General features: G+C 47.4%; 1 protein-coding gene across 13 annotated transcripts; it reads right to left on the reverse strand.

Annotated features, from left to right (window-relative positions):
* Window positions 1-451: 451 nt before the first annotated feature.
* On the reverse strand, window positions 452-26,116 carry TTLL3 (tubulin tyrosine ligase like 3). 13 transcript variants are annotated; one of them, XR_012011595.1, is made up of 15 exons: window positions 23,897-24,039; window positions 23,635-23,726; window positions 21,443-21,611; window positions 21,205-21,302; window positions 20,001-20,129; window positions 18,975-19,089; window positions 17,918-18,016; window positions 16,453-16,648; window positions 12,637-12,785; window positions 10,190-10,433; window positions 8,377-8,812; window positions 2,049-2,319; window positions 1,373-1,449; window positions 958-1,184; window positions 613-749 (listed from the first exon to the last, which is right to left on the reverse strand). XR_012011595.1 is itself a non-coding variant. In XM_072785224.1 (14 exons), exons 1-14 carry the CDS (start codon window positions 26,005-26,007, stop codon window positions 456-458), a joined length of 2,574 nt encoding a protein of 857 aa, XP_072641325.1. In that variant the 5' UTR covers window positions 26,008-26,116; the 3' UTR covers window positions 452-455. The 13 variants fall into 13 exon arrangements, 11 of the variants coding, with proteins under 11 accessions (XP_072641325.1, XP_072641324.1, XP_072641318.1 ...); XR_012011594.1 differs by having other exon boundaries at window positions 626-764; XM_072785224.1 differs by lacking the exons at window positions 1,373-1,449; window positions 23,897-24,039 and adding an exon at window positions 25,965-26,116 and having other exon boundaries at window positions 452-764; window positions 21,443-21,608.
* Between the last annotated feature and the right edge of the window lie 724 nt (window positions 26,117-26,840).

Below are 26,840 nucleotides of genomic sequence, written 5' to 3' on the forward strand. Positions count from 1 at the left end.
GACCAACTCCCTCTGGAGAAGGGCTGGTGTTTAGGCATGGCCCATCCTCCCCATCTCATGTTATAAATCTGACCCCCGTTAGATGTCACTCTGCTGCCATCCTGGCTTCTCCCCTGTGCTTGGGGCTTGGGGATGTCCCAGTGGCGAGCAGTCTGGGAATGTGTCCTAGTTTTCTCACTGCCACATGATCTTGGGCAAGCCATGTCTCCTCATTCAGACTCAGTTTCTCCTCATCCACAAAGTGAGGCTTATTCCCCCCAATCCAAGGATCAGAGGTGTCAGAGAAGCCCTGCATAGGAAGCCCCACGTCTGCTGTTAGGGGGTGGAATTCTGGCCCTTTGGTTTGTGGAAAGGTTGTTGATGGCCTCCAGCTCTCATTCTGGACCTTGAGGTACAGGGTCCCAGCCTACCCTCTCTTCACCCTCCAACAGAAACGGAGCCAAGCCCAGAATACTTCACTTGCTCCTTTTTATTTGGCGCTGCATCCAGGATAGGGGCAGTGAGGCCTGAAGCAAGGACTTCTCCAGCCTCACATCCCCCATGCCCCCTAGCTCCTGGTATGCATTGATAAAGGGCAGGGGTCCTGGAAGGCTCAGTGTCTTCATGAGGCATGCCTCAGCCTTGGGTTTGTCATAGAGTCTGGCCTTGAACTTGCCTTTGGCCTTGATCTTCCTGTGGGTATTAGGAAGAGTTCCAACTTCGAAGGGTAGAGGCCACAAGGCACTTTCAGGATGGGGACCACGAAGGTGCTGGGGAATAACAGCCTTGGTGTGGGAGCGGGGAGGGGGGAGATATGATCAGGAAATCTGTTCAGGAAGGGGGTTCTGAGGGAAAAAACCCTTCCCCTGGGGCTCCAGCCAGCCCAGGACCTGCCCTGACCTGTGCCCTCCAACCCTGACCCCAGAGCCCAGGATCAGGCACTGCCCACCAGGGTGCAAGTTACAGCTCAAGGCCCACCTTTCTTGGTTTCAGGACGCTGGATGCCAACTTGAGCTCAGGGTTAGATGGGAAGGAAATCAAAACCTTGGCAGTAGGGAGAGTCATCAAGGCCTTGCCTGTGGTCGACAGGGCCTTAGAGCCCACCAGCTTGCTGTGCTGCAGTCTGAGGACCCCGCCCTGGGATCGGAGCACATGGGGAGAAGGCAGCCGGGCCTTGGTGTGGAGACTGGGGACGTGGGGAGGGGCTGTGGGAGCAAGAGGGGCCATGAGGGCCCAGGTCCAGCCAAGGCTGACCAGCTGCCCCTCAAGGTGTGTGTGGAGAGGGTGGGCAGGAGGGGGAGAGGAGGGCTGGGCTGTGAGATGGCAGATGGAGCCCTCCCGGTTCCTCCTCCAGAGGCCGTGGGAAGAACACAGGATTTGGAGTCCAACAGACCTGGGTCTGCATCCCCGCTCTGCCCCTTCTGGGATGTGCAACCTCGGGCAACTTCCTTAAACTTCCTGATGCCTCGGCTGGAAAACGGGGATGATAGCACCTACCTTGCTAGGTTGTGAGGACTAAGGGAGCTGGTTAGGTAGTGGCACAGTGCAAACTGTTAAATGCTATACAAATATTTAGCTCCTTTCCCCCAGAGGCACTTGCATGGAGGCAAAGACAGAATTACTGCAGCAGGAAAGGCTTGGGCTCTGGAGAGAGGGACCTGGAACTGAGTGCTGGCATCTGAAGTAAATCCAACTGCCTTGCAGGGTAGCTACTTTGGAGGGAACAATACTCATATGGTCACACATTTTTAAAAAACGCTTTGCAAGTGGCAGCTTTTACTTGCTACTAGTCTCTTTCTGGTGGAGCCCTAGTTGGGGGGCAAGTCTAGGTGATTAGGAGGGGCTCTGGAGAGCAGGAAGAAATTGCCTTGGGCCCCTGGGGTGTTTGGGGGGAACGGTCTTACTCAGGGTCTGGGGGTTCTTCAGACTCAGTGGCAATCTGTTCAAGGGGTGGGGCTGCCTGTCCCCACTAGCAAAGGTCATAGTGAAAATGCAGCCCATCCTGGTGCTGGGGGGTTCCCACTTCCGGAGACTGGGGTGGACCAGGGCTGTGGCACTTTTTGCCTTGCCTTTCTTCCCCTTTCCGGGGGTCGAGGTGGTAGCAGTGGAGTCTGGCTTCTCAGTGTGCTCCAGGCTCCTAGGCCCAGCAACTTTTCTAGTAGCTGACCTGTGGGTAAAGGGCCTCGAGTCCTTCCCTTCCCCAGAGCCTCGTTGGGTCAGCAGGTGAGGGAGTGCTGGGTGGACCCCCATCCGCTGGTGACACATTGCCAGGGGCTTCTTGATGGTGGAGCCCTCTACTAGGAGCCGGATACCCACATATTGGGGTACCTCCACGGCAGGCTGTGGGAAAGAAGAGATGAGGCCTGTTCAGACAGTGATGCTGGCTGGAATCCTAGGTCCAGAAGGAATCAGGGCAGAGATGGATGAAATTAATTCCTGGGGAGGCCCACCTCTGTCCTCTAAGGAGTCTGGTTCTGGGGGCCTGAATCAGTACCTAGAAAATCACAGAGCCCCTGGGACTAGTAACTCCGTGAAGTCAGGCAATCTTAGCCATGCTACTGCCAGCATCCCCTAACCCTCTACCCTCCTAAGCTCTCCAAGCCCTTGCTGGAATGTGTATGGCTCTGCTCCACAAGCCACTGCTGATGGACAGCTTCCTGAGTTAAGCCAGATTCTGTACAAACAGAATTTGAGTTATGTCACCCAGACAGATAAGAGGCTTGGAGCCTGTCTGGAGCCCTTCATGAACTCATTATGGAGAAGTAGAAGCTAAGAGTCTTAATGAAGACATTCTACTGAGAGAATGAGGTAGCAAATTTGTAGGAGGAGGCAGAGAAAAAGATCCAAGAGAGGAACAATTTTCAGTTCCTACTAAGCCAGCTGTACATCTTGTAGCTGGGCTTCAGGAGAACCCCCTGTGTCTTGCTAACGACCCCCTTTCAGCCTTGAGCTAGCTGGAGGTATTTTATGTATCAACAAAGGATCCTAATTAGAATCTATGTAAACATCAGAGTCACTTGGAGCTTGTTGAAAATACAAATGTCAGGGCACCTGGGTGCTTAGTCCTTTAAGCGTCTGCCTTTGACTCAGGTCATGATCCCAAGGACCTGGGATAGAATCCCATATCCAGCTCCCTGCTCAGCAGGGAGTCTGCTTCTCCCTTTGCCCCCCCCCCCCCCCCCCCCGCTCATGATCTCTCTCTCACTCTTTCTCTCAAATAAATAAATAAAATCTTAAAAAACAAAACAAAACACCACTAAAGCAAAACAAAACAAAACCAAATATTAGAGCTCCCACAAAGCCCAGTTGGTAAGAGGCAAGAATCAAAACTGAGTATCAAAACAAGTAGATGAAAAGGATGGCAGGAAAATGTGTCATGTGCACACAGCCCAGGTATCACTTTACAAAGTTAAGTGATCACTGCAAAGGGGAGGATACAACTTACAATAGAGAGGTCTCATAGCCACCACCTTAACCCCATGGCCAGACTTAGCATCACTAATCAGGAGACACTCCAACAGTGTGTGCCTTGTGATCCCTTATGAGGTACTCAGCATTACCTCTCAGGTATTCTTGCCAAAAATGTTTAGCCTGAACCTCATCAAGCTGTTTGGCCTAACTTCTAGTTTACAGGACACTGAGATAACAGAAGAACAAGCTAAACAGCACCACAAAGAAATAATCAGATAAATCCCAAATGTGGGACAGTTCTACAAAACAATCAGCCTGGTCCCTTTCAAAAGATCCAAACAAACTATAGGGGAAGAAAACAGTGCTGCTGCTCTACATTAAAAGAGGTTAAAGAGGGACACCTGGATGGTTCAGCAGTTAAGCTCTGCCTTTGGCTCAGGGTGTGATCCTGGAGTTCAGGGATGGAGTTCCACATCAGGCTTCCTGGGGGGCGCCTGCTTCTCCCTCTCCCTTTGCCTATGTCTCTGTCTCTCATGAATAAATAAATAAAATCTTTAAAAATAAATAAATAAAAGAGGTTAAAGAGCACCAAAGGAATACAAACCTGTAGTAAATGTAACCAGGGAAGTAAAAGATCTGTATGTTGAAAACATACTGATGAAAAAAATTGAAGACACAAATAAATGGAAAGGAATTTTGTACTCATGGACTGGAAGAATTAATATTATTAAAATGTCCACACTACCCAAAGCAGATTCAATGCAATCTCTCAAAATTCCAAAGCATTTTTCACAAAAATAATCCTAAAATTCATATGGAACCACCAAAGACCTTGCACAGTCCAAACAATCTTTTTTTTTTTTTTTAAGATTTTTATTTTTAAGTCATCTCTACATCTAACATGGGGCTTTAACTCATGGCCTCGAGATTAAGAATCACATAATCCACCGACTGAGCCAGCCAGGAACCCCCAAAACAATTCTGAGAAAGAACAAAGTGGAAGCATCACACTTACTGACTTCAAACTATATTACAAAGCTGTAGTAATCAAATAGTGTGGTACTGGCAATAAAAGCAGACACACACATCAACTGAACAAAATGGTGAATTCATTTATGACAAAGGAGGTGCAAGAATAGTCAATGGGGATAGGACAATCTCTCTTTAATAAATGATGCTGGGAAAACTAGAAACCACGTGCAAAAGAATGAACCCAGACCACTATCTCATAACACATACAAAAACTAACTCAAAATGGATTACAGTGAATTTAAGACCTGAAACCATAAAACTCTTAGAAGAAAACATAGGCAGTGCTAAGTTCCTTGACACCAGTTTTAGCAATGATTTTTTTGGATTTATACCAAAAGCAAAGGCAACAAAAGTAAAAATAAACACATGGGACTACATCTAACTAAAAAGCTTCTACACAGCAATAGAAATCATCCACAAAGTGAAAGGCAACCTGCCAAATGGGAGAAAATATTTGCAAACCATATATCTGATAAGGGACTAACATCTAAAATATATAAAGAACTCCTACAACTTAATGGCAAAAACAAAAATAATCTGATTTAAATATGGGCAGAGGATCTGAATAGACATTTTTCCAAAGATGACACACAGATGGCCAATGGGCACATGAAAAGGTGCTCAACATCATCAATCATGGGGAAAATCCAAGTCAAAACCATAATGGGATATTACCTCATACATGTTAGAATAGCTATTATCAAAAAGATAAGAATCAACAAGTGTTGGTAAGGATGTGGAGAAAAGGGAACCCTTGTGAGCTATTAGTGGGAATATAAATTGGTACAGCCACTGTGTAAAGTAGTATGGAGGGTTTTCAAAAAATTAAAGACAGAAGCACCAGCAATTCCACTTCTGGGTATTTATCCAAAGGAAAAAAAATTACTACCTTAAAAAAATATCAGCACCCCCATGTTGATGGCAGCATTATTTACAATAACCAAACCATGGAAGCAACATAAGCATCTATCAATGGATAAGGGAATAAAGAAAATGTGACTGTCGGTCTAGCTAGCGATCATGGGATATTATTTGGCCATAAAAAAGAAGTAAATCAGGCAGCCCGGGTGGCTCAGCAGTTTAGCGCTGGCTTCAGCCCAGGGCGTGATCCTGGAGACCCAGGATCGAGTCCCATAGCTCTCTGCATGGAGCTTCTCCCTCTGCCTCTTTCTATGTCTTTCATGAATAAATAAATAAAATCTTAAAAAAAAAAAAAGTAAATCTTGCCATTTTAACAAAATGGATGGGCTTTGAGGACATTATGCTAAGTGAAGTAAGTCAGAGAGAAAGACAAATATGATGTAAATTATATGTGGAATCTAAAACAAAAACCCTGAACTCATAGATGGAGAACAGATTAGTAGTTACCAGAAGCAGTGGGCAAAATGGATGAAGGGGGTCAAAAGGTACAAACATCCAGTTATAAAATAAGTAAATCATGGGGTTGCCTGGTTGGCTCAGTTGGTTAAGCGGCCGACTCTTGATTTTGGTTTAGGTCATGATCTCAGGGCGGTGAGATTGAGCCCCACGTCAGGGGCAGAATCTGCTTAAGATTCTCTCTCCCTCTGCCCCTCCCCACCCTGCTCTCTGTCTTTCTTTCTCTTTAAAAAAAAAAAAAAGTAAATCATGGATGTAATGTATAGCATGATGACTATCATCTGCGTGTTGCATATTTGAAAGCTGCTAAGAGAGTAGATCTTTTTTAAGTTTTCATCAGAAGAAAATAAAATTATACTGTGTGGTTATGGATGTTAATTAAACTTATTGTGGTGATCACCATACAACATATACAAATACTGGATTGTTATGTTGTATACTTTAAGTGAATATAACACTGCATGCCAATTATCTCAGTAAGAAAAAACTTTAGCGAGATCTAAGTCCTTTAAAGCAGCTACATCTTTTAAGCATCCCAAGGCATACCAATAGGTCTTATATTTAAATCTTAAGAGAGAGTTATAGGGACACCTGGGTGGCTCAGCAGTTGAGCATCTGCCTTCGGCTCAGGGTGTGATCCTGGAGACCCGGGATCCCACATCAGGCTCCCTGCATGGAGCCTCCTTCTCCCTCTGCCTGTGTCTCTGCCTCTCTCTGTCTCTCATGAATAAATAAATAAAATCTTTAAAAAAAACTGAACTGTTAAAGAGAAGATTATAGGCACTCTCTGTTAGCAGTAGGGTTTCTATAATTGTGAGGGCTGTGGTCCGACAGCAGCCTCACAGGGAGAAGAGTTATCTCTAAGATTTGTGGATATGGCTTTTGTGTAATAGAACAGATTATGAATTGATACACAAGAAACCCACAATATTTTTTAAAATATCCACTTGGACTGAAAAGGACAGATACAATATGAAATAAATGAGGCTTCTGTACCCCCAAACTTCTATGAGCAGGTAACAGACTAAGAACTATGGAGGATGTTCATGGGAAAGGAAGGATGATTCAGGACTGAAGTGAGATCCCAATGGATGGAAGCAAGAGCCACAAAGAACAGGAAGTAACAATGGATCCTAATAGCAAAACTGGAAATATGCGCCAAGCTAGATTCCTGCATAGGAAGCAATACTTTAGAGATACTTTAGAGAGTATTTCTAAAAGAAAAAAAGACAAAGTAGGACAAAATAACCAATGCCAAGTGTGAATCTTGATTACATGTTAGTTTAAAAAACAAAAACAGGAATGCCTGGGTGGCTCTGTCCATTGAGCATCTGACTCTTGATTTGGGCTTGGGTTGTGGTCTTGGGGTCATGGGAGCCAGCTCCTCATCAGGCTCTGCACTTGGTGCAGATTCCACTTGAGAATCTCTCTCTCCCCCTCTGCCCTTCCCCTGCTCATAGGTGCATATGCACACTCTTTAATAGTAAAATATATTTTAAAATAATAATTAAAATTAAATATATTTTAAAATAATTAAATATATTTTAAATATTTTAAAATAATAATAATTGTGTTATTAGTGTTACAATTAATTTTTAAAAATTCCAGTGTAGTTAACATACAGTGTTCTATCAGTTTCAAGTATATATATATAAGGATATAGTGATTCAACACTTTCATACATCACCCTGTGCTCACCACAAGTGCCCTCCTTAATCCCCATCACCTATTTCACCCATCCCCCCACTCACCACCCCTCTAGTGACCATCAGTTTGTTCTCTATTTAAGACTCTAGTTTTGGGTTTGTCTTTTTTTTTTCCCCCTTTGTTGGTTTTGCTTCTTAAATTCCACATATGAGGGATCCCTGGGTGGCACAGCGGTTTGGCGCCTGCCTTTGGCCCAGGGCGCGATCCTGGAGACCCGGTGCATGGAGCCTGCTTCTCCCTCTGCCTGTGTCTCTGACTCTCTCTCTCTCTCTCTGTGTGTGACTATCATAAATAAATAAAAAAATTAAAAAAAAATTCCACATATGAGTGAAATCATAGGGTATTTGTTTTTCTCTGACAGGCTTCCTTCGCTTAGCATTATACCCTCTAAGTCCATCCATGTTGTTGCAAATGGCAAGATTTCATTCTTATGGCTGACTAATATTCCACTGTATATACCACCTTTTCTTTATCCACCCCCATCTATCAATGGACACTTAGGCTACTTCCATCATTTGGTCATTGTAAATAATGCTGCAATAAACATAGGGTGCATATAGCCCTTCAGATTAGTGTTTTTGTATTCTTTGGGTAAATACCCAGGAGTGCAATTATTGGATCGTAGGGATGATCCACACATATTAACTCATTTTCATCCTCACAAACACTATGATAAAGATGGTAATGGCATCTCAATTTTACAGACAAGGAAATAGAGGCTCAAGGTTAGAAGGGGCTGTACAGAGTCACTGTGGCAGGACCAGAACCTGACCCAGTTCTATCTGACAGCAGGGCCCTGGGCTTCACCATAGGGATGCCTGGAAGAGGGGACAGACACCCTGGGGTCTTGCCTGGGTGGAGCGACCTCACCTGTTTGTAGATGAGTTCGAAGGCTCCCGTGTCACAGTTGCGGTCTAGCCGCCGGTCGATGACCACACGCAGGGTGTCGGCTTGCACGCCTGCACAGAGCCGGGCAGTGACAGCAGTGGAGGGGGCCATGGTGGGGCTGGCATTGATCTCAATCAGCCAGGGCTGGAAGTCCTCACCAAACACAAAGTCAGCACCGTAGAGCTCAAAGCTGGCCTTCCGACACTGCACAGTGTCCTGGGAGGTCTGCAGGGCATGGATCACGGCAGCCTTCATGCCGGGTACGATGACAGTGGACCAGGCATCCGGGGCCCCCATCTCCTGCAGGTGCGCCTGGAACTTCTGGCTCGACCACATGTTATCTGAGGGCAGCAGTGGGTGCCGGTGGCATGAATTCTCCAAGTGCTTCTGAATGGAGTTGTTGCACAGGTGTACTGAGCTGGGGCAGAGAGTAGACAGCTGGGGTCTGGCTCCCTGTGCCTCTCCCGGCCCAACATGGGGAGGGCAGGCAAACCTGGGAGGAGGCCCTGGGCCACTCTGGACCATTCACCTGGAGATGGGGCTCTTCTGGGAAGGACGGGAAGGACAAAGGCCTGGAGCCTGCTACATTCTCCTAGGGCCAGAACCAGTCTTATCCCTCTGAGGGCACTGCCTACGGGGCCACAGTATTACGTGCTTTAATGTGAGCCCTCCCAGTGCTAACTGGGTTAAGAAGGTGGGTAGGAGAATGGGCCCTGTAATTAACAAGACTGCTAACAACAGAAACAGAAACAAAAACAAAAAACAAGACTGCTCAGGTCCTACCTTCACCACCGACTAGTTGAGAGATCTTTTCACCCAAGTGCTCCTTCACGTCTGTAAAATGGGGGCAGTGATAAGACCCACTTCCCGGGTTTTCATGAATAACTGAGACAATATGCATGAAGTGCTTAGTACCTGTCACATAAGAGGCCTTCAGTAATGGACAGCTAGGAGTTTCGTAATACTGCCTCCATTGTTCAGATGTGAAAAATGAAGCTTAAATAGGTTTCACATGACCAAAGTCACACAGCTCAGCAGCTGCTGAGATGGAATTTGAACCCAGGACTCAACAAGGCTTTTCTCTCGACCCCCCAAGTTAATATTGCAACCTGCCTCTCTCCACTCACATTTTTCCTGAACCTCCTGACCCTGTTCTACTCTTTTTTTAAAACAGGTATCACAGGATCCCTGGGTGGCGCAGCGGTTTGGCGCCTGCCTTTGGCCCGGGGCGCGATCCTGGAGACCCGGGATCGAATCCCACGTCGGGCTCCCAGTGCGTGGAGCCTGCTTCTCCCTCTGCCTGTGTCTCTGCCCCTCTCTCTCTCTCTCTGTGTGACTATCATAAATAAAAATTAAAAAAAAAAAATAAAACAGGTATCACTTATCAACCTATTGGATAATTTTACTTATTACATTCATTGTTTATCTAGGAGCATTAGCATAAGAATAAGATACTTAACACCAGTCATTATAAGAAAGATAAAATTAAAATAAGATAACTATTTTCTACTTAGAATGGCAAATAATCAACATTGTTGGGTAGGACAGACACATTTCATTACACGGCCAGCTTACGTATGGGAATGTGACCCCTTGAGAAGCAGGCTCTTAGTTTGGTCACTGCTGTATCCCAAGTGCTTAGAACACCCTTGGTAGGTCATCTGTTGGGTGGATGGAGGACCTGCCTGCCTGCAGAGTTTGTGTTGGAGCCCAGCGTGGCACAGGGGAACCACTTGTTCACTGTCAGCTCCCCAGCTAGATGGGGTGCTCAGAGGAGGTAAGGGGTGAGGCTCACTTGTCAAGGTTCTTCAGGGAGAAGGGTTGTGTGGAGAAGCGGATGTAGCTGTCACGGTAGAACCACACGGTAAGCGGGTTCCAGTCAGTCACCAGGAACCACTGTCTCAGGTCAAATTTGGTGCCAAAGATAAGCAGAGGCCGCTCAATATACTTCTGTACCACCCACTTGCCATCTTTCATCACCATGGGGTTGCCATCTACTAGCTTTAGCATCTCCTCCAGGTGGTCCATACACATGATGCCTAAGGGGGAAACAGGGTGGTCAGGGATCAGGTCAGGCTTGCACTAGGAGAAGGGCTACGGGACCACAGATAGCTAGCTGAAGCCCTCATTCCCGCAGAACTGATAGAGAAAGCTGCTTCCCTCAGAACCCTGTTCCCTTTGGGAAAGCTGAGAATCTGCTGAAGATCAATTTTTTTTTAATTAACCACTTCTGTTTGATTGAAAAAGAATATATGCACAGATAAAAACTCAATCCATATTGGGCTTTTTAAAAAACCATGTGCATATACGACTTTGAGTAGTATTTTCCCAATAATTAATGAAACATAAAACAATAGAAACAAAAAGCAAGCAGTACAAAAGGGTATATAATAAAAAATACTTCTTTCCCAGAGGCAGGTAACTGCTGCTTCCAGGTCCAACAGGTATCCTTCCAGGTTCTGGGAGAATCTACAAGTCCGTAGATGTATAGGATTCTAAACATCTAAACATGTTAAAGATTTAGAATAGTTCTTGGCCAATGTGAGCATTCAGTAAATGTTAATTCCTATCATTATTATTAGTTACCTGTAGAATAAATTTCTACCTGTAGATCTGCTGCCTCCACAGATATATTCACTTTTTCATTTTGTATTACCCAAGATGTTCTACCAACCTGCACTCCGGGCAAGTGTATGATACTATGTATCTGCCCACATCCTACCCAATACTACTGATTATTTTGGCCATTTTTCTAGGTAGAAAATAATTATTTTATTTTAATTTTATCTCTTTAATAACAAGTGATATTACGTATCTTATAAAGCATTATTTTAATGCTGATAATCATCAGAGTCTTGTTGCAAACATACATATTCACAAATCCATCTCATTCCTTCATTGTTTGGCCCCCAAAGCAGCCTGATCACCTGCTAATGGCACAGAATAACCTGTGCCTGGTTCCCAAGCCATATCCTTTCTCAAATGGCCAGAATGATCACCAAGAATCCCAAGAACATGATGCCTTGCATAACAAAAATTAAGGCTGTTATGTCCTTTGACCCAAATATTTCATTTTTAGAAGTTTTATACTAAGGAAATAAATGGAAAGGCCACAAAAGTATCTGCACAAGATGTCTATTATAGTGTTGCTTGTAACAGCAATCAATCAATAGGAAAAAAACTGGCAGCCATCTAAATATCCGTCAGAAATGAATTAGGTAAACCCATGACAGTACATCTAAACAAGAGTGGAATATGCGATGCTTGGGTGGCTCAGCAGTTGAGCGTCTGCCTTCAGTTCAGGGTGTGATCCCGGGGTCCCAGGAGTCCTGCATCGGGCTCCCATAGGGAGCCTGCTTCTCCCTCTGCCTAGGTCTCTGCCTCTCTCTCTGTGTGTGTCTCTCATGAATAAATAAATAAAATCTTAAAAAAAAAAGAGTGGAATATGCAGCTGTAAAGCAAAATGAGATAAGATAGTACATGCTGTACTTTTATGTAATATACCAAACTAGGCACCACTAATCTATAATACTGTAAATCGGAATAGTGGTTACCAACCATTTCAGGGACATAGAGAATGCAAGGGGCCTGGGAGGGTTCCTCTAGGTTGCACGTAATATTTTATTTCATGATCTGGGTACTATTTTCACAAGTGTGTTCACTTTCTGACAATTTGTTGAGTTGTATACTCACATCATGTATATACCCTTTTAAATGGAGCACCACATGCATATTTCAATTAAACTTCCCTAAAAACTGGAAATAAAATGTTGAAATTTGGTACAAGGTACACAGGAATTCACTGTTATTCTCCAGGGATCCCCACACTACCTCATTTAATCCTCACCTCAGGGACGCCTGGGTGGCTCAGAGGTTGAGTGCCTGCCTTCAGCCCAGGGTATGATCTTGGGGTCCCAGGATCGAGTCCCACATCAGGCTCTCTGCATGGAGCCTGCTTCTCCCTCTGCCTGTGTCTCTGCGTCTCTCTCTCTCTTATGAATGAATAAAGAAAATCTTTAAAAAATAATAATCCTCACCTCATAGGAGGTTATCATCCCTCATAGGTGAGGGAACTGAGGTTCTGACAGGTGATGTGGCTGGTTCACAACTACACACAGCATGTTAGCAGCAAAGCTGGGATTCAAACTCAAGCAGTTTGGCTCCCACACAGCCTGCACTATTAACTTCCCTGGCCTCCAGTTGGGAGAGGCGCTAGTGCAGGAAGCAGGGGCGGACTCCCACCTCGTCCTCGGGACTTGGCTCCCGGCTTCACAATCCAGATGTTGCGATCTCCTTCCATGTCCATCTGGGGCACTACAGCCCGCAGCTGCTCCAGGATGTCCTCACAGCGCTGGACCTGAGTGTCGAGGTGCCTGAGTTCCGCCCCCTCACTGTGGGAAGATGATGGGACTTGGGCAGGGCTGGGCCTGGGGGCAGCCTAGTGGACAAGGCATGAGGAGACACAACCCCCTGGCCATGGTCCAACCAACCTAGGTCATACCCTTCCCCAAGAGACCCAGAGAGGCCTCCTCCAAGCCTCTACCACCCAAATTCTAACCGGCCCAGGGCACTGTCCGAGGATGCTGGAGTAGGAGAGCAGGGGAAAATTCTACATTTTACACCCCCTCCCACTCAAACACTCCACCTCCCGCCACCTCCCTTCTATTATAATAAAACTGCCTTTGGCAGAACTGAATCACACCAGCATCTGACAACAAGGCACCACTATGTGCTAGGCACAGTGCCAGGGGCTTCACATATATTATCACCAATCCTTCCTATGGCCCTGCCTAGGGGGTATTGCTGGTCCCACCTGGGAGAAGTGTCAGCTGAAGCTGGGAGGGTTTAAAGACTTGCCCAAGGCCACACACTGGGTTCAGTGGCTGAGCCAGGATGCAAATTCTGTCCTGCCTGATCCCTCCGCCACCTACAGGTGCTTTTGGGGGTTCATTCCCCTCCAAACCTGGACCTACAACTGGTTGATAGGTGGCTCCCATTCTGGTCTAATTCTTTCCAAGTCCATCTGTATCATACAGCCCCTTGTCTTGTCTCTCTTCCCATCACTTACCACCTTACACCTACGCTCATTTGATTCTTGTCTGTCTCCCATCACTGGAGTCTAAACTCCTTAAGAACAAGAGCATTGTTTATAGTCTCCCCTCCCCCAGCAGTGTACTTAGCACTTTTAGGTGCTCCTGCCAAAGGCTGCTGACTGGATGAATGGCTGCCTGCCTTAGCACTGGGCTGTACAGGTAAGGGTTCATGGACAGAGAGGGACTCTGTTCCCTACTAGACACAAACGTCCTCAACTAAACCAAGTTACATAATACCCTAAGATGGCAGCCTCATCCACACTCTCCCATTCTTCTCCCTCTGACTGAATAGGAAGGAAGCTTCCACAAGCTGCTAATCCCCCTTTACATTTTAGCCTTATAAATATCTCTAGCCACAAAGGACTTAGAGATCTTTTAATAAGGAGGCAGCAGCACCCAGTGGGGCAGCACCAGGAGCAGAGATAGCAGGCAGATGGAGGGGGCTTGGCCACGCCTCTCAGGTCTATTCCCACCTAAGCCCAGACCCTTCTATTTCCGGAGGCTTTGCTCTCAACTTTTCTGTGGGCTATTCTCAACTATTCTGTGTATTTGGCTCAGGAAAGTACCATAAAAGGGTGGCAGGGGCATGCATGTGCAATCTGAAAAAGTACATTAGATATATCATTATGATTTTTGTATTTAACAAAAAGAAAAAAGCAAACAGTGTTCTTGCAGGTAGTCAATCGTGATAAAAGCGCAGCTGGTAAGTCATGGATTTGTTCCAAATAATTGAAAACACAGCAGTAAATATTGAATGAATTAAAGAAAGCTAATTATGACTTCTGTGAATGAACCACTTAACACTATTTGTTATATGATGTAGTTTTATTTTATTTATTTATTTTTAGATTTTATTCATTTATTTGACAGAAAGAGAGAGGGAGCACGCACATGCACACCTGCACACAAGCAGGGGGAGTGGCAGAGGAAGAAGCAGGTTCCCTGCTGAGCAGGGAACTGATGTGGGGCTTGATCCCAAGATCCTGGGATCATGACCTAAGCCAAAGGTAGACGCTTAACAAACTGAGCCACCCAGGTGCCCATGATGCAATTTAAAATATGTATATTTTTGACAAATGTTTCCAAGGCAAAAAAAAGAAATTTTGTAAGCTAAGCTCCATGTCTAACATGGGGCTTGAACTCCCAACCCCAAGACCAAGAGTCACATGCTCTACTGACTGATGCCAGCCAGGCATCCTTATATGATATAATATTTTATGTAATCCTGACTTTTGAGAAGTACCTGTGGCTCTCTAGAACTTGGCCCACATCCAGAAATACAAAGTACTCATATTCTTTACACCTAATGCTCTAACTCAATCTTGATAATTCTTGGTTTAAGAAGGGTAGCCTTTTCTGGTTATTTTTTTGGTGGCGGTTAAGGGGAAAGCATAGGCCATCTAGTTTTTAATTTCTAACATCTAAAAAAGATACAAATGAATTCTTTATCAATGATGCAGGTTTGCTTAGTGTGTCATTCGCTCAAAGTTCAGTTAGTAGCTCTTTCGTCTGCCCTTCCAAATCATTCAGTCTGCCCATTCCTTTCTATTGATACCACTCTGGCTGAGGCCCTTTAGTACTCCCACCTGGCTTGCTGTGAGCCTTCCTACTTGAGCTATGTGCCCCTTGAGGGCAGGGGCTACACTTCATTTCTGGAGTCTGGCACAATGCTGGGCACACAGGAAGTGCTCAACAAATGCTGGGTGTTCTCCTGTCTTCAGGGCTCTTCTCCCTCTCTCCTGCACACCTCTGCTGAATCAAATTCCGGTCTCAACTCAACTCCCTTCCTCTAATCAAGAACTGTCTCCCAAAGTGTGCTCTGAAAATACCACCCCCCAGGAAGCCTGGGGTGGGGGTAGGGAGCCAGGGGCATGTAAGTATAGGATATACTGCACACTGCATCTCTCTTGGAGGGCACCAACACCCACAGGTTCTGAAAAGTCCTGCATCAAGGAAATCTGAATTAAAGAACTTTGTTTAACCCAATGTTTTTCAGATCAACCACAAAAGCCTTTCTTTCATAAAATTGATTTCTGTCCTGCAGAACTAAGCATCCTATGTAACACACTTTGGGAACACTGGTCTCTAGGATAAAACCTAAACAACTCAATAGATCTCATTTTGTAAGTGAATAGTATGAGTCCATGCTGAGCACATGACACAAATTATCCTGTCCTACCTTTGAGGCAGACATTATTTTAAAATCTATTTTGCAGGTGGGGACACCTGGGTGGCTCAGTTGGTTAAGTGTCTTCCTTCAGCTCAGGTCATGATCTCAGGGTCCTGGGATCGAACCTCATGTCAGGCTCTCTGCTTAGCAGGGGGCTTGCTTCTCCGTCTCCCTCTGCCTCCTCTACCCTACCCTGGTCACGCCCTATCTCTTTCTGTTTCTCTCTCAAATAAAATATTTTTTTAAAAAATCCATTTTGCACATGAAAAGTAAAGCTCAGAGAGATAGTGATGCTGGCAAAGCCAAAAAGCTTGGAAGCTGCAAAGTCAGGACTATTGGACAGTGCAAGCCATGATCTCAGTCATTATGCTATGCCAAGATTCAGGAAGAATGGTTTGGGGAGCGCCGAGTGGCTCAGTTGGTTAAGCGTCTGCCTTTAGTTTAGGTTATGATCCCAGGATCGAGCCCCACATCAGGCTTCTTGCTTAGTGGTGAGCCTCCTTCTCCCTCTCCCTGCTGCTCCTGCTTGTGTTCTCTGTCAAATAAATAAATAAAATCCAAAAAAAAAAAAAGGAATGGTTTGGAACCTATTGTGCAGGCAGTGGACATCCCTGAGGGTTCTTGAGCAGGAACAGCAGGGCAAACCAAAGGGGGAGGCCTAGAGAGGAAAGGGGGTGCTATGAAGAGAGGGTCTATCCCTGAGCGTCAGCTCAGCACACAGAAGTCCCCTGAAAGCAAGGGGAGCACCCCCGCCACCCAATCCCACTCCACAGCCCTGGTGGCAGAGGTACTCACTGGATCACCTGGTAGTAGCGCTGAAGAAAGAGGGACCAGCCCTCAGGGCTGAGGCACAGTGGCGCCCCCAGGTCCTTGTCGATGTCCACGTGAGCCAGGCTGCTAAGGTGCTCCTCACAGGCGCACAGAGCTTCATCCACAAACTCTGGCGACACCGTCACTGGCTTCTTCTCCTGTTTCCTGGGCTGCTTGTCTCCTACAGACAGGAAGAAGCCTGTCGCTAACCACACACAAGGCGTGTAACATGACACATACCATAGCCCCCACTGCTCCAAGGCCTGTCAATTACGCGAGGCCTTACCTTGACTACACCTGAAGCTTAGCACAGGTGTTCCCTACTATATCCCCTACTGTCCTGGGACCCATCTACTTACCTGAGGGTTTGTTCTAAATTCTCCTGTGACCTTAGTACTCATCCTTGGCCTCCACTGTCCCAGGACCTGTCATACACTGGAGGTACCACCCTAAACACCCCAATGCTACTCTGTACCTGTAGCCCCAGCACACACCTGCAGCCTCTCTGCTCCTGGGACCTCTGACACACCTGAGGCCCTTGTGTCCCTGATCATGGCACACTGTTGCACCTGACACACCCAGGAGACAGCAATGGAGAGGTCTCTCTCTCTCTCTCTGGAAGAGGCAAGAATTCTCCTCCATCCAGCAGAGCTGCCCCTTACTTCCCTGAATCCATGGCTGATGGGCCTTTTGGTTATGGGATGGGCACTTTGAGGTAAGAACTAAGTTCAGAGACAGAAAGGGCAAGCAATGGGTTGGGCCAACATGCAGTAGAGGATTCTCTGTGTCCCCCATTCACACAGGACAAGGGATCCTCAGACCACGTGAAACTACATGGTTCCCTGCTTCTTCCTCATCAGAGACCTGAGCTCTCCATAGGCAAGGATGGACCATGTCTTCTTAGTTTGTCCTCTCTAGAGCACTCAGTCACATACCAGGCCTGTGGAGAGCTGAATGATGTCGTGGACTAATTAACAAATGGATCAGAAGGCAGGTGGGTGGGACAAAGGATAGATCAGTCGGTGGACTGGAGGATACAGAGGTGGTGGACAGGAAAACAGAAAAGCAGGGAGAGAGATGGGTAGATGGGTTTGTGGGAGGGTAGACAGGAAGGTGGAGGAGTAGACAGATGGATAAGGAGTGTGGAGATGAGAGAAGGTAGGTGAATAATCAAAAGTGGGGGGATAGGTGGGGTGATGGGTGAAATGTATGAATGAATGTATGGGCAGGTGAATGAGTTCAGTGGGTAGGGGTGGGTGAGTAGGAAGGTGGTTGGATGAGTGGATGGATGGATGGACGAGTGGGTGGGTAGATGTATGGATAGGTGGGTGGGAAAGGGTGGTGGAGGGGGCAGATGGAGGTGGCTAATATATAGATGTATAACTGCACAGACGGATGAGTAAGAGGATAAATATAACAGGTGGGGAGTGCAGGTAACCATGGTATTTACCTGGGACCTCTTCCTCTTCTGACTGGATGGAGTATGACTTCCATTCGGACTTTACCACCAGCTTGAGAACGCTGCGGGCAGCTGTCAGCCAGAAGTCCTCTGCTCCCAGGGCAGGGGATACTCTGCTCAGCCCCTAGGCTCGAGGCCTGTTCTGGTTCCGGAACCCGATCATAACCTGCCCCACTTTGGATCCAGAACCTAACTACCTTCTGACTCTACACTCTGGAGTTAGAACCTGGCTCCTGTTCAGCTGTAGAACTGGGCCTAGAATCTGACATGGCTCATATTCTGCCTTTGGAATCTTGCCTAAATCTGTTGTCTCATTTTCCCCTTCTGTTCCTGATCCACTTTTGATACTTACTCTAGCCTGAGAACCGGACCTGAGCACAAAACCTATGTCAGGTTTGTAGATGAATTTAAACCTAACAGCTAATCTGAACACAAATTCTGACCTAAATTTAGACAATGTTCTTAAGTTGGAAATTATTTTGCCTAAGCCCAAAGTCTAGAGACTTTTCTAGATTTGCAACCCAATCTAGGCAGTGGATTCTGACACAGGCCTGGGACATCCTGTGGACTCCAAACTCAACCCACTGACCAACTTTTACAACCTGGTTTAGAATATAATCTAAGTGGGACGCCTGGGTGGCTCAGCGGTTGAGTGTCTGCCTTCGGCTCAGGTTGTGATCCCAGGGTCCTAAGATCAAGTCCCACATCAGGTTCCAGTCCCGCATGGGGGTCCCTGCATGGAGCCTGCTTCTCCCTCTGCCTATGTCTTTGCCTCTCTATGTCTCTCATGAATAAATAAATAAAATCATTAAAAAAAAAAAGAATGTAATCTAAGCTATCTAAACTCTTTTGGAGGTCTGAGTTGACCTAAGCCAGACAGTTCATTAAGGGAGGCATATTAGGGGAAATAAGGATATGGGATGAAGGAAATCTCCTGGGGTGGATGAGGGCGTAAGGAGAGGCCCTTTGCTCTCGTTTAACATGAACCAGGGTTTTAGCCATCATGCTTCAGCCTGGGAGTCCAGGCATGGGCCTGGCATCTCCTTACCTATGAAGGCCTTTTTGTCATCCTCAGCCCCCAGACGGTAGCAGCGTGGAAAGAAGGAGTCAGCATCAGCCTCATCAAACCATGGCAAATTCCGGAGATTGAGACATAGACCCACCTATGGAGTTAGTTGCTGAGGAGGCACAGTGGGACTTGCACCTCCGAGGGACTCCCGACATTCGGCACACACCCAGACGGCTCAGGGAAACCCAGCTTGAGTGTTCTCAGATCCTCTGCTGCACTTGCTACCTAGGCCTGACTAACTCATATCCATCTCCATGTGTATGCCCATGCAGTTTGCTCTGTCAAGAATGCCCACATCCCTCCTATCCACCCTTTCCATTCTTAAAGACCTGCCTCCTCTAGAAAGCCTTCCTAGCCCACACCAATAAATAATAGCATGTTCCAATAATAAAGCCCTTCATTCTTGCCACACCCTACCAGATAGGTCCTACTGGTGTTCTCACTTAAAGACAAGGAGGGACGCCTGGGTGGCTCAATGGTTGAGCGTCTGCCTTTGGCTCAGGGCGTGATCCCAGACTTCCAGGATAGAGCCTTGCATCGGGCTCCCTGCAGGGAGCCCGCTTCTCACTCTGCCTATGTCTCTGTATCTCTCATGAATAAATAAATAAAATCATTAAAAAAAAAAAAGACAAGGAAACTGAGGCTCAGAGAGGTGGAGTCATTTGTTAATAAACCCAGGTGAGACAGAATGGCTCTGTCAGCCAGATACCCCTTGCTTAACTGGTAAGGGCTTTCTTGTTTATGGCCATTGGATTTGGTGTTTTTCTGGCTCTAGATCCTCTCTGGACCCTGGAGTCCATTTTAGTTATTAAGTCTACAGGTGCCAGACTTGCTGCAGGGGTTGGATTTCAACCCAGGCCTGCCTGACTCCATATCCCACTGAATTAGATACCTCTCCACTTCCTGAGAACTCTCTCTCCCTGACGAGGTAAGCAGGGAGCGGAACTGCTGGCTCAAAAGCTAGTGGGTTAGAGGCTGCCATGCCCGCTCCCCTGGGGAACCAACCTTTGTAGTAAAGGAGCCAGCCCGGGCATAGTGGTTTATCATTTGATCCTTGGAGAGAAAGCGACAATCCAACACATCCCGCCGAGTGGTCCAGATGAAATAGGGGATCTCATTCCGAACCATGCGGGACTGGGGAGAGCAGAGGAGACAGGGGAGGCTGGCATGGGCAGCACAAGGCCTGAGGAACCTTCTCCCTAGCCTGCTGAGCAGGGGGGGTTAATAGAAGGAGAAGATGCTTCCAAGATGGCCTCCAGGCCACACCCTATCGTTGTGTATGCTAAGGAAAGACATCTCTTCCTCCAGGGCACACACTTGTGAGCAGAGAACAGGCTAGCTTGTAGAACTCCTCTGGCCAGGTGCCCCTATGCAGTGACTAAGCACACTGAATGCTATATCTTTGTTTTGGCCTGTGGCTATCAGTGACTTACTCAGTGACAGGATGGTGAGCATGTGACAAAGTCCTAAGAGAGGGCTCTAACTCCTCCATCCTTCCCACAGTTGGGACGTAGAGTTACTAATAGGCAAAGACCTATTCTAAGTGCTTTCTTTCATTCTTTCTTTTTTTTTAAGTGCTTTTCATATCGGTTCATTTAATCCTCACCACAACTCTATGAAATAGGTGCTTACTCTTATTCCCCCTTTCACAGATGAGGGAACTGAGGCACGGGGAGGGCAAGTGTGATTTGTCCAAGAGCTCACACAGTTGAGCCATATGAAATTGCCAGCGTTCAACCTTTCCTGACAAACAGATATGGCAATTTGCTACAGTTCAGCTTCGTAAGTGGTGGTGCCAAGATTCAAAGCCAAGTGTCCTCACTTCAACACAGAGGTGTCCTCACCCCCACAACATTGTAGCAGCCTCTTTCAGAGCTTTTTAAGCCCTTCCTTCTAGCCTTCACTTGCCAAAGGCAAAGGAAAGATGTGGAATATGAGGTTTTTATTTAGAAGGGGGAATTACCAGGTGTGGAGGTTATGCTGGCTTCTGGTATAACCTAGCAGGGTTCTGATCCCAGGCCAGCCTTGTCTGAGCCCACTGTGTCCCTCACCACTCTGCTCACCCATCCAGGCTTTAGAGAAGCAATCAGTTTTTACTACAGATGGGGAAACTGAGGCCTACAGAAGGAAAGGAGTTCTCTGAGGTCACCCAGCTGGATTTTAGTGCTCTTCCTCTCAGCCCCTCCCTGCCAGCCCCCGGGACCCTCACCATCAGAGCATGTGTCCCATCCAGGTCATCAAATTCCAGTAAATCATCAAAGTCAAACAGCTGCGGTAGCTGAAATGCCTCGTCCTCATCTTCGTCCTCTGTGGATGTAGAGCCCGGACTCAGTGAGGCCCTTGTCCCAGCCCCACAGACCCATACCAAAGTCTCAACTCTGGGACAGCAGGAACCAAAGGAAAGGGCTTCAGGAGGGGGAGCCTGTGGAAAGGGAGGGAGCTCTTACCATCTTCTGTAGTGTCACTATCACCCATTACTGAGCTATCCAGATCCTTCTGGGGTGGTGGCAGGGTGGTGCCCGAGTGATGGACCATCTTCTTCTCCACCCAGCCTCTCCGGCGCAAGAGGCACCGTATCACTGGGTAGCGACCTTGGATCATAAAGATCTTCTTCTGCTGTAAGGTGAGAGAGGGATATCTGGTCAGTAAGTATCAGCCCAGTGCCAGACATACAGGATACAGCAGGGAACCAGACAGTTCTGGGTTCTGCCTTCAGGAAATTTTTATGTTCCAGTAGGGAAAACAGATCATAAACAAGTAGAGAAGAAAATATGTATAGTGATAATTATAATACTCATAGCTAACAATTATTGAGTACCTACTATGTGCTGCTTAGTGTGTATATACTAACAGTAATATGTATTTTTTAAAATTTTTATTTATTTATTTTAGAGACAGAGACAGAGAGAACATGAGGGAGAAGGAGAGAATCTCAGGCAGACTCTGTGCTGAGTGTGAAGCCCGATGCAGGGCTCAATCTCACAACCCCTGAGATCACAACCCAGGCTGAAACCAAGAGTTGGACACTTAACCTACTGTGCCACCCAGACACCCCAATAATATTTTTAATAAATGCTTTTATCTCCATGTAACTTGTTATAAAACAGAGGCATGGAGAGGTTGAATAGTTTGGCCACACAGTGATTAAGTGAAAGAGCACAGATTTAAATCCAGGCTGGTGGGGTTCCCAAAACTGGATACCTAATGGGGACTCAAAGAGACTAAAAATACATATGTGGGGAGGGGAAGAAGGACCCATGGGACCCAAAGGATCCATGTCCATGAGTGGACAGAGTTGGGCAAATGGCAGTTCAGGCAGAGGGAGAAGCATGTGCAAAGGTCTTGAGGATGGACAGAGGTCAGAAGAAAGTGGAAGGAAGCCAGGGACAGTAGGGTATGAAAACTGAGGGGAGAGCTCCTGAGGAAGCAGGTAGTGGCTAGATTGTGGAAGGCCCTACAGGCCTTGAACAGATTTGGATTTTATATTAAGAGTAGCATGAAGCAATAAGGGCAAAGTGAGGGCATGATATGACTGGAGGCTTTATATGTTGGGCTTGCTGCATACAGAGAACGGATGAAGGAGCTGGGAAGGGAAACAGGGAGACCAGTTAGAAGGCTGTTGTAAAAATAAAATAAATAAAATAATAAAATAATAAAATTGAAGGCTGTTGTGATTTATGCAGGAGAAAAATCACAATAACTAGAATGAGAGTGAAAATGTATAGAATGTGACAGACTGGAGACTTGGTTTGGATATAGAGTTGACTGCTTTTGCTGATGGGATTAGATGTGTAGTAGATGAAAAGGATGTCTGGTTGACTCAGCACAATATGTGACTCTTGATTTTAGGATTGTGAGTCAATTAAAAAAAGAGCTTAATTTAAAAAAAATTGTGATTGTGTAGATGTGTGGGTGAACGAGCAGAAAGCTCATATTTCTGTCTTGAGCAACTGGTTGATGAGGAAGACAGGAGATTAGGAAGGATGACAGGTTTGGTCAGGAAAATGAGTATGGTGTGGGGCATGAGGACGAAATGCTTCTAAGTTCTCTAGGTGGAGATGTCAAGTAGGGGGCTGGATTTAAGGTGTGTGGAGTCGGAGGAGAGGCTAGGCTTGGAAAGGGCGTGTAGAGGGCACAGCACCTTTACTGGACTCACAGCCAAGTGTGGGGAGGGATCCCAGGAACCAAGAAAACCCCAAGGAGCTTTCAAAGGCAACTTTGTAAAGCAGCAGCCAGGGAGGGAGAAAGGAAAACTAGGGGTGTGCAGACAGCCAAGGGGGCAGGGTATGTGGAGCACCAGTACAGAACGACAGGAGTTTCCAGACCAAGATTAGGACAAAAAAAGGGTCTGCTGGATTTGGCTCCTTGGAGGTCACCAATGACCTTGACTGGAATGGTTCCTGATGGGAGAGGGTAAAGGCTAGGAACCAGTGATAAGAGCTAAAGGGGTGAATCCCAGGTAAAGAAGTTACACGATTCCGCCAAGAAGGGGTACTGAAAAATTGCTAATATTTTAAAATAGGTGTGGGATCGAGTTTTTTCGTTTTGTTCCTTTTTAAATGATATAAGAAAACAATTGAGAGAAGCAAGCTAAGCCACTCTCCGGGCCCTTTCTGGACACCCCCGAGCCCCCTCCGACCTTGACAGCTCTCTCCACGTGGATCCTGGCGTTTCTGAGCCGGCCCATGTGGTGAGACGGCTTGGAGAATCCTCGCCACAGGACAAGGGAACCTGCAGAAAGACGCGGAGCAGGGATGGGGCAGGCTGGGGGTTCAGCCTAGCGGCCCTCCCGGCCTCCGACGCCCACGCCCCTTTCTCCACCCTTCATCCGGATGCCCGCACCCAGCACTTCTCCCGACCCCTCGTCCCCTCCACCCCAAGTCTCCTAGTCCCTGCAGCACCTCCGGCCAGGAAGGGCGGGCCGCCACGGGCCTCACCGTCCTGCAGCCGAGCATCAGCCGGGGCCGGGGTGCGCGGGGAGCCGAAGGGGCGGGGATCCGCGGCGCTCGGGGCGTGGGCGCCGCGGGCGGGCGGCCCGAAGGCGTGGCCTAGGCGGCGCGCAGGGGCGGGGCTGCCGCTCCGGCGTGGGCCGCTCGGGCGAGCGCGGGCGGGGTGGGCGGAGGCGGGCCCGGGCGGTGGCTGCGTCTCGGGAGGCCGGAACTCCGAGGGGCACGGCCAGAGCCACGCGGCGGGGGAACTGGTGCGGCCGCCCTCTCGGCAGTACCAGGCGGCGGAGCCCCGGGGCGCGACCCCCAGATCCCCCGCGCTCAGGAGCAGCGCCGCGCCGGGGCCCTGCATGCGCCCCTCCCGCGCGCGCCCTCCCGGCGCGAGAGCCCGCAGCCCCTCTGCGCGCCGCCCCCCGTCGGGAGGGCCCTGCTTCGGCCTTCGCGGGGCCCTCCGCTCGTTCTGACGCCCCGCCCCCTGTTTGCTGTCGCCCTGGATACCATTCCCCTGGCACAATCAGGTCTCCTGTAGTGGGTTCGGGCACTCCCTCCTGCGGGCTGAAATTCGGACGGCTGAGCGGGGTGGGGGTGGGGGTACCGAAGGTGGAAGCGCAGAACAGTGCGCTGCCAGTTAATTTCAGGGTCATGGTTCCTGTGCCTTGAGTCATTCCATAGGATTTATGGAGAACAACCGTGCTAGGCAGTGGGCTAGGTGCTGGAGACTGGAAGAACAAGCTAGAGATGATCCCTGACCTCCTGGAGTTTACAGCCCAGGGGAGGGGAAACAAAAAAAGCAACAAAGGAATAGACCAGCTGTGGGTGGGCAGCTCGGGTGGCTCGGCGGTTTAGCGCCGCCTTCGGCCCAGGGCCTGACCCTGGGTTCCGGGGATAGAGTCCCATGTCGGGTTCCCTGCGTGGAGCCTGCTTCTCCCTCTGCCTGTGTCTCTGCCTCTCTCTGTGTGTCTCATGAATGAATGAATAAATATCTTTTAAAAAAAATGAACAGCTGTAGGTATGGTAAGGGCAATGAGCAAGCAGCAAACTGACACCAGGAAGGGGACGTACTTTTCCTTGTGTACTTTACAAGTATGTCCCCTCTGAAGAGGTGACATTTAAGGTGAAGCCTACGCAAACGTCAAGAGTTGGCTAAGGAAGAGGGTAGGAGTAGCATTCCAGGGAAAGTCTCAGTAACAGCCCTGAGAAGGGTGAGAACCTTTCCCTGGGAACTAAAAAGCAGCCAGTGTGGCTGGAGCCTAATGAGGCTGACCAGATCTGCAGGGCGTGGCGGATGGACTCAGGGTAAGGTCCCTGGGGATTGATCTGAAAACCAGGGCAGTATATAGGAAAAACAATGAGAAAGTAGAGTGCAGCACAATCCCCGCCCTCAATAGCTTGTAAATAGAAAAGGAGAGTATCATTTGAGTCAACTGCAGAAAAAAATACAATAGAGCAGTCAGGCACAGCCCTCAAGATTGTAGATTGTAAGGAACCTTTTTGGAGGTAGTGAGCCTCCAAAGTTATAGGTGACATAAAAGAGGCTCCAAGACGTTAATTCGCCTAAAATCACAGTAGAGCCAGCACTGGAACTCTGATCTCACCGCCAAATCCCACTCTTCAACATAAACATTACTTAACATAAGTACGTTATCACTCAGATGAATTACTTATTAGTCATAGAAATACCAAAGGAGCAATTTATGGTGCAAATTCCAGCAGTGCTCATTCAAACAGAGTGAAGTAAGACCAGGTAAGAGTACTCTGGTCTAAGAACCCAGCTTCATTAGTTACCAGACAGATATGCCTATACAATGAAGGTAGGTACTCAACGTCACTATCCAGCTAATCTCAACCTGAGATCACTCCCCCGCCCCCCTTGATTGGAGAGGAGCTTCCCAAAACGCATGTCCCTGGAAGAGGGCAGGCTAAATGGCAACCATCCAGTCTGTTCTCTCTCATCAGTCTGCAAATCTAGTTTTAGGGGCTCTGGGTCCTGGGAGACGGATCTCTGACAAACAGGCTGGCTCACCTAGGCAATGCCGTCCTGTGAGGGTTGAGCGAGTGGCTGCCATACTCTTTTTTGAACACTCGGTGAAGGAACACCCAGCTTCACCGGGAGCACCTTTAACATCACTGCAAAAGCTAGGACATAGTCATGTGCCCCACAGGGCACCCCTATTTCTGTAAGGCAGGAGGGGGAGGTCACAGAGGTAATGTCATAAAGGGAATGATAGCTGTCCAAGTTGCCCCCACCTCCCAACCCCTCCTCTCTTTAACATTACCTTTTCCACCTCAAGAGACTTCTTTGGTGATCTGAAGAACCTTTTGAAGGATCAGCTCAAAGGCAAACCCTTCTGAAACTTTCCCTGACATCCATTCCATAAATACACCCTCCACAGACCAAAACAGATTGTGTGAATATGAAAGACTTCAATGCACCTATTGAAACACCCAACTTTCACTACCTACCCCCTGCAAAGTCCCTCCAAGACAGGGAGAAGGCTACCCTCCCAACTCCCTGTGCCTAGTGCAATGAAAAGGATGTTTGGATACTGTGCTGGTGGAAAGACCAGCTGTTGTTTATTAATACAGTAATATGGCAGGTACTGTGTCTGCCTGTTTGTTATCTCCACTTGATAGATTAAGAAACTGAAGCACAGAATATAAGGAATTCACGCTAATTCAGCCTTGAGTCAGGACTCAAGCATGAGTGTTTTTTTAACTTCAAGGAGTCACCAAGGTCTAGTGCTGTCCAACAGAACTTTTTACAATGATGGTAATGCTCTACATATGTACTCTGACATGATAGGAGTGTCATTGGTAGTTATTGAGCACCTGAAATGTCTCTGGTGGGACTGAGGAAGTGAATTTTAAGCTTTTTAAAATTTTAGTAATTTAAATACCC

Source organism: Canis lupus, chromosome 19 (assembly GCF_048164855.1).
Source record: "Canis lupus baileyi chromosome 19, mCanLup2.hap1, whole genome shotgun sequence".
NCBI classification, from domain to species: domain Eukaryota; kingdom Metazoa; phylum Chordata; class Mammalia; order Carnivora; family Canidae; genus Canis; species Canis lupus.

Excerpts from the sequence above, each read along its gene's own strand:
- TTLL3 (XM_072785223.1), bottom strand. The coding sequence starts at position 26,007 with ATGGCAGCCACTCGCTCAACCCTCACAGGACGGCATTGCCTAG. Across the intron at positions 8,813-10,189 it reads TCCCTGAAGAACCTTGACAA|CTCAGTACACCTGTGCAACA; the intron begins GTGAGCCTCACC and ends TCTCTGCCCCAG. Across the intron at positions 765-957 it reads GCGTCCTGAAACCAAGAAAG|GCTGTTATTCCCCAGCACCT; the intron begins GTGGGCCTTGAG and ends TCCCACACCAAG.